Genomic DNA, 8,448 nt, shown 5'->3' on the forward strand with positions numbered 1-8,448 from the left:
ATTCCTTAAGTTTTTTCATAAATTGTTAGCGAGCATTAAAACAATACAAATAAATAAATAAACAAATAAAGAAAGAAAGAAAGAAAGAAATAGATATTTAAACAAGAATCCAATAAGACTATGTCGAGTTAGGTTTCACTTTTAACATAGAAGTGTCTATTATTATTTTTATCTTTAGTGAGTGAGATATGGAGGTCATCGCTCCAGTCTACCAGCCCCTCCTCGTCTCTCCCACTCCCTAATTCCTTCACCCATTAGTGTCAGATTGTTGCTTGTCTCTGTTAATGTACTGGTAGAACCTGATAACCGGTCAGGAATATATACATCGTTACCATAATCTGATAGTTTAATGTTGGAAAACATTTTGGTGCTCCGTGAGAATCACACAAACTTTTATAATTATTTTTCCATGCTCGAGTCCTTTCCTGACTGTCAGCTCGCGTCGTTTTTTTTTTTTTTTTTTATTCTTTGTCCTCATCCCCATCTTCCGTTCGCGGTGTTCGTTCCTCCTTTCTCTATCTACATAATCTCCAGTAATTCTCTTCTCCTCTCTGTTCTCCCTATTTTTACTATCAAGCTCTGCTGTAATATCCTTATTTTTTCTTCACATACATTAAGCTCCAACTAGAACACCAGTGATAAATCTACATACGAGTCCAGAGTCCTGTACTCATAGATTTTTTTGGGGACTCATAGAATTTCTAGAAGTACTTAATTTTTACATAATGGGACCCATTGTTTTAGCAATAAAGTTGAAAATATCACAGGAAAATGATTTGTAGATTGATCACTGAAACACGACCATAAACCTTTGTCTATTTTGAATTCCCGATTCCCTAAATTCGTTCGCTTCTTTGCTCACTGGCCTCTTAATTTCTAATAAAACCTCCGTCCTTGCGTCCGTGTCTGAAAGCGAAGCCTATTCTTTGTCATTTCTTTCTATGCCTCGACGGTTTTCTTCAATGTAAATGGTACTCTATGAGCCCTTCTTCGCTTCATGCCTTACCCGCCCTTAATATTTCTGACAAATACACTTTTGTATACTTCCTTGATCTTTATCTGTTCCTTTTCCCTCATATATTTCCCACGTCCAACCCCTTTTCTTATTCTCTTACGCTTCTTGTTCTCGCTCCCACTATCATTTCTACTTTATTGTATTTTCCTTAAGTAAAACAACTAGTTGTCTCCCCTCCCAGTGCCTCAAGTATAGCTTAGATGATGTCCTTACGCAACCTTCAGACAAGTTTCTGTGGTCAATTATCAGATAAACGACCTCTCAGTTTTCTCGTTCCCCTTTCAACCTCCTATTTCCCACTTACTTCAGTAATAACGAGTGATTTTTACCTCTCGATTCTCCTATTTGGGCCCCTGTACACGTGTAGACGCCATCAAAATAACCAACGCCCATGATTAGCGTCCCCACCTGACTTTTCCCCTGGCCCAGGTTATAAGAACCATTATTTAAAGCCAATTGGTAACGTAATGTGTGGTTATGAGTATCTACAAAGGCGCCGTGCCAAGAAATGTCGGGTTTCGATACATGGTCAAACTACGCACTTCATAAACTGGTGCATTCATTGAAGCCTGTGAGGGTAAAATTGTGCTAAACCACTAACCATGTGACTCGGTTTGCGCGCGTATTTACATCACGTGCAATCAACAAAAGATAGCACAGGTATATATAACGCTATTTTAAGACAATCTCCAGATATTTCGTAGATCTACGCATCAGCTGACACTCTTTGTTAAGTTCTGAACTAAGGTAAGTGATATGTTTGTATATATATTGTATAACAGTAATTCCGATCTTACCTACCTGCATAAACAACTACTTAACTAGTTCAAATTTATCTGTACAAGTTAAATATTTGATACAATTAAAGTTATTATGTACACTATAAAACACACATTTACATATTCATTAAACTATTTTTATGAAACCGAAATTACAAGATTTGGGACATTTTTTCGTTCATGTTATTTTTTTTCGTTTAGCCAAGCCAATTTCGAATTTATGACTTAACAAAAAAATCGGCTGGATTTTCAATCTTTCTAAAATTTCTATTAGTCTGATAAAGGTCCCGTATTCAGAATAATTATAGTAAAAGAAAATGATAACAAAACACACCAAAAGAAATTTTAAAAACTGATCTATTCCATCTTTACCATATTGCAGAGAGTGAAAGGAGTTTAATGGTGTAAATTGAAGATGTATGTTTTCACGTGATGTTCACAAGACAAAAATACGTGTAGCGCTTTCGTATACAATGTACATGCTTACTACATGCTACAAAGAAGTTTAAAGTAGGTAGATGGGCAAAATTATCAAAACACTCTCCTTCTTTACATCAATCAGGTTAGCTGAATTCCACAGTATTAAATCGAAACACAGACGCATACACTGTATATAAGTACCAGGTACTTTCGAAAGGCTTTGATCTTAATATAGACACATTTACGTATACAACTATACATGCCTTTCAATAAAACAACACATATACGTTTTAATACGGATATATAGAATAAGATATTCTATCATGTTGAGAACCCTTTGTAAAACGCACGCATGCAAACTCCAACGTACTCATATCAGATGAACTGAGTAAGGTGCATGTGAATATCTAAAATTATTTACCTGAAATTATTATATCGACATACTTGTACATTAATTCCCGAAGAATTTATTCATAGAAAGCCTGGGTTGTTTATCCGAAAATACAGTTAAAACATACTAAACATACCTATTGAAATTGTTTACCTTAGAGAAACCCGATTAGATTAATGGAATAAAACTCTTCAAATATCAACGAATATTCGTCTTATCGAGATGACAATGCTTATTAACCTACAAGGAATGATGATTCAGTCGTGCACTTTCAAGTATTTCAAACTTTATATAATCTTTGTGATTTTCTAATTAATATCAATCCTATTGTTCATGACGAACGGGATCCGAATGTTTATAAAATTTGTTCTCTGCAGGTTCCACTTTGCACATGTTATGTTCTTCGTTCTCCATAATGCTCTCTACACAACTCACTCTCAGGTTTCCAGTGAACAAAAAATAAATAAATATACCCGGAATAGCCAGGTTTTACTGTATGTTGGTTTCCACTTTACAAATATTAAAAGACTTACTATGAAGAGCAGCAAGTTTAACCTAGTTATCGAGGTTTACATATATACAGTGTGTAACAGTGTCACAATTAGCAGGTTGCCTCAATTAAGAACTTCATCTTACATATGGACCTAGTCAAACAAACTGCACTTGAAATATAATCTATTCTTTTTCGCTCCACAAAGTACAACATTTGTTTGTTCTGCGTGAATTATAATTGCTTAATTCATTTATTGAGGGCGGGGTAAATTGAAGTAGTGCCCACTAAAACCACATCACTCTCTGGCATATCTCAGACAGTATTCCAACCTATCATTTTGGGCACAAGATATAAAGAACATCTTGGCTACAAATTATATGACGTACATAAAACCTCAGGACTCTTTTGACGTACAATTCTGTACTTTTAAAGTTTAACACTGAAAAGAAGAATTAATAAAAATCATTTTCTATCGAAATAAATTAATCATAGGTGTATTGTATACGTCTTGTATGTATGTAAACTTCAGTAAATTATATGTATCTTTTGTTTTTCTCTAGCCACCAGAGACATAAATCTTTACCGTTTCAAAATAGAATAACTCAGACTATTTTGCTCATTAGCTCTTATAGACAGGAAAAAACAAAGAATTCTCAGAACAGCAGTAAGCTTTTAGTTAACAACCTATACAGTTTAGGACGTGTGTTTTAAGTATAGTTCATTCTCGTCATATCCTACCTTTACATATATCTCTTTAAAACATAGCTAATTTTCTATACATAGTATCATCTTTGTATCATTTTAAACCCAATTTCTAATGCAATCAGGTAGATCTAAAGTAACATTTACAACACAGTGTCCACATTCACAGAAAAAGATGGCATTCTTTTACGGACAGTTACATATATTATACACTCATCTGAACCTTCCGCCATCCTTTGTTTTGTAAACAAACGCACGTGGCATATAGCCAATTTCCTGAAGCCAGTCGCAAACGATGTTTACAGCAACACCAAAAGAGATAACGAATATTGATTACCGAATTACTTATGCTGTGATATCTATGTTATCTCATTAAGATTCTTGATATTATTAGAAACCATATCAATTTATAAGGAACGCAGACATGACACCATATGTTTTACCTCATCTAAAGATTTCACAGATCTCCTATACTTGTTTAACATGCGGTACACGATAAGGCTTCGAACATGCATGCATGTAAATAAACGTGTTTTTATAATAACGAACGCAGCCTGCGGGCAAGTTTCAAGTGTATTCTGGATAAAAATAACATTTCCAGCTTATACCAAGATCTAAGTGTTCCATTAATGAAACCTAGTCAGGTGCATGTACGAGACCACATATTAGATATTATTGTAGTTTTGCCAAGAATAAAAAGAGATAGTTTTAACCTAAAGTAAATCATGCCTTAAGTGTGAGTCATTCACAGCAAACTTCACTAAGAGTAGACGTTTGTATGTATACATGCAGTTACCATATCACATTACCTTTACTATTTTCAGAATTTTGGAATGCCTGAATCTTCACATCAGCTGAACGCTAGTTCTAGCGTCGTTAGTAGTGGGGCTAACGGGCACGGCGGTAGTCATAGTACTGGGTCGTCCGTACAGGGCGGTACGGCAGTTTACAGAAATAACAACGGAGAGAAGAAATCTAAAATGGCCACTTCACAACCACCTCCGGTTTCAAGCAGTACCGATTTAATGACGCAAAAAGCTATTTTGGAACAAATATTTCTTAAGCGAGCAGAGGAAGGAGATTTTTGGTATGTTATTGTGGCAGAATGGCTTGAACAGTTGAAACGGTATCTTGGTATGCCAAGCAACCGGAAGTACTACCATCAGAGGTCATACCCCGGACCAATTATCACCAGACGAGACTACGCTCATACTGTTGACGTAGTACATGAAGACGCTTGGCGCATGCTCATACAATGGTACGGACTAGCGGACGGACATAAACCAATCAAATTGGTTGTTTATGGCTACAATAGATCGCCTGATATTGAACATAACATCAATGCATTCAAACTGATGTTGTCCAATTCTCCACCAGAAGATTTCCATAATGAAAAGTTCAGTAAAATGGAGAAAGTCGGCCATGTTGAATGGAAAGCACGCGCCTTGTACGGAATAGGGACAGACAAAAAGACACGCTTGTGGGGCAAACCTGATACGGATGGTGAGTGGAGGGCGCTTACGTGTCGAGACAAAGCTATTGGTAAATGTCTGGAAGTTGATTCAGATTTCATTCGCCCGATAGTTGCTATGGAGATTTGTGGGTGTGACGATATATGGGGACAAGCCCCTGAAGGAGTTGAACCAAGTCAGGAACCAGCTATAGGCCCACTCTATGAACATGACATTTTCGATGACGTCACAAGTACATGGGAAATTGACATTCATGATCAAATCGATCATATTGGTAAAAGTGTCATTGATGGCCTACATATGAACTTCAGTGCCTTTGTTCAAAGAGCAAAAGAATTTATTGACCAAAGAGATGCACAACTTCGTCAACGTGAAAGAGACATATCCGCGTGTGAAAACTTCGCTGATGACACGAGAAGGAGATTGGAAGAAAAGGAACGAACGCTGGACGTAGAACTGGCATCATGCCAAACTTTGGCCAAAGATTACGAAACGAAAAAAGCACAGTTAGCTTCCGAGCATGACCAAAAAGTGCAGGAACTGGCAGAGCTTGAACAGAGAAGAAAGGTTGACAATGAAAAAGAAAGAGAGAAATTTGAAACAGAGAGGAAGCGTTTTAATGAAGAGTTGGAGGTAAGTATCTATCAACTATTCAGGTATCATATAAAGATAGTTACAGGATCCCAAACGCTGGTTTCAGTCGGCCAACTCTTAGTAAAAAAGATAAAGGAAATACACGAAAGCTCACAAAATGCATTTTATGTTAAAGGTTAAAACATCTTTTTAAATGACTATTTCACAACGTTATTACACAACTCCTTCAAACACCCATCAGTATCGTGAAATATTTCGTATCGCAGTTTCCTGTCTATATTGACTAAATATTTATCACTACAATCGTATGCCACACTACAATCGTGTCACACTTACCTTAATGAAACGATTATCTGCGGCACATGTAAACCTCTTTGACGCCTAATTCAGTGTCACAAGTACTGCTCACGTCACCTCTTTGTTACAAACTCAAGCCAATACTGGTCACTCCTGAAATACCAGCACTCGTATGTATGATAAACATTTGTCAGTACAGACACACTTTACTTTTGTGATCAAATAAAAATCTGAGGTTTATAATATAACAAAAAAAAAGTGGAAATATTCCGACTTCCAGTCCTTACATTAGACGAACAAGCAATACCGATTTAGGCTATGTGGGCCTCTTGTTAAAATCATCTGTTGAGTTCGGTATCAAAATTACGAAATAATGTTTTTTTATCTGTCCATATCACCCAAAGATCACTCCGTCAGACGTCACAGGTCCATGCCATTGAACACAAGCAACGCTGAGAATATTTTGCGACACTATTACTGTGATCTTGATTTTTGTTTTCATTTCCAGAGAATGACAGAGCTAAATGAAATACAAGAAGGTCGGATAAAACTGGACATTGGTGGTGTACAGTACACGACATCACTGGCCACATTGAAAAAGGACTCCAACTCGATGTTGGCGGCCATGTTCAGTGGACGTCATCAACTTCGGACCGAAGCTGACGGAAGTTACTTCATTGACAGAGACGGTGCCCACTTCCGGTACATTCTTAATTATTTGAGAGACGGCGGAATAAAGGACGGGACATTGCCTAGCAATGACAATTTATGGCGGGAATTACTCACAGAAGCCGAATACTATCAGATCAGCGGGCTGGTCGATTATCTTTACACGTTATTATACAAACAAAGCGAACTCTTTTGTGTTGAGGATAAGGACGTACCGGAAGACGAAGATGATGGAAATGACACTTTTGTTTGAAATGGATACATGGAGTTATGATACAATCTTTTGTAAAATATCATAAAAATATTAGACAACACAGGGCAAGTTTGTCTCGTGATATCATATGCATTGTTGTGACAAACGGAACAAAAGTGTTTCAGAGAAAACAAATCACTTGAGTGCTGTTTAATTCTGAATGATTCGTTTTCACATGACGACATTTTGCAAAATGAAATGTTCACTTTCTCGTGGAACATAAATGAGCTTAATTAAGCATTTTAAAAAACTGTCAAAATGTTAGTAGTCTATACCACGAAGTAATTTTGTAATCAAATTCTTTATGGTATTGTATTGAGACATTAATTAAATTATATAGAAAAATATATACTTTCAAATTTCGTTGCTATTTCCGGTTTCCTTAAATTGATCTAATCTTCCTTTCCTCGGTAAATAGGCGTACCAACGGAACTCAAGATCTTGCTAACATACATAGACGAAGACTAAAAAAGTGGTATTTAAAAAATAACCCAAATAGCAGATATTTCTGAATTAATACTTACATGTACATAAAAATGGTACATCAGTTTTGCTTTCTAGGGGCTCTCAATAACCAGAGGAAAGCCATGCCAGCACAATCGCCGCTTTCTTCCACCAAGACTAAATCGCTATCGGTCATTTCTGTTAAGACGTTACTGACACTACCTAGAAACCAAACTTTCATCTTTGTGAAAATATTTACAGCTGGTTGAGGATTGACTCCATCAACAGCCAGCGAGTGAGTTACTTGAGTAAAGACCACATGTAATGAATGTCTGTAACAATATTACCATAGTTATTACCTTTTTGAGGTTTACGGTATGCTGTACTTCGTTTATATTGATGCCGTCAATTTCAAAAAGTGTCAAATTGTGTATAGATATTCGAATTTTAGACTGTGGTACTTCACTAATGTCATCCCTTACTCAAAATCCCGAATCCGTGCCTCTTTGATCCTGTGTATACAGCATTAACGAAACCTCCTGGTGTATAATCTAAGCAATCATCGGTGATTCTAATAATATTGATAATAAAAGTCTAACTTCAATGAAACATTGCTCGATGTATTAAATATAATCCATATTCGAGTTTGTTCACATTGAAACATGATGTTTCATTTTTCTTTAAAATTAAATTAAAAAGAGCAGGGAGGAAAATAATGAATAAATATCAATGTTTCTCAGTAGGATCGCTAATGATATATATTATATGTTAAGATCACTTACGGTGAAGTGTGCAATCAAGAGAGAACTTCGGGCCGCCTTCCCCTCGAACATGTGTTCGAGACGCACTGACGGCAGTGGATGATTTCAGTCGGGGTAGTTGGTTCCCTACCAATGATACGTTAGATCTTCCTGTGGGT

At 36.4% G+C, this 8,448-nt stretch overlaps 1 protein-coding gene across 1 annotated transcript; it reads left to right on the forward strand.

Annotated features, from left to right (window-relative positions):
- Window positions 1-4,720: 4,720 nt before the first annotated feature.
- LOC132552799 (uncharacterized) lies at window positions 4,721-7,361 on the forward strand. Its single transcript, XM_060216993.1, has 2 exons — window positions 4,721-5,905; window positions 6,672-7,361. Exons 1-2 carry the CDS (start codon window positions 4,781-4,783, stop codon window positions 7,083-7,085), a joined length of 1,539 nt encoding a protein of 512 aa, XP_060072976.1. The 5' UTR covers window positions 4,721-4,780; the 3' UTR covers window positions 7,086-7,361.
- The last annotated feature ends 1,087 nt before the right edge of the window (window positions 7,362-8,448 follow it).

The sequence above is a fragment of the Ylistrum balloti genome, unplaced genomic scaffold, assembly GCF_031769215.1.
Source record: "Ylistrum balloti isolate Yb309-2 unplaced genomic scaffold, AGI_CSIRO_Ybal_v1 Utg370280, whole genome shotgun sequence".
Lineage (NCBI taxonomy): Eukaryota > Metazoa > Mollusca > Bivalvia > Pectinida > Pectinidae > Ylistrum > Ylistrum balloti.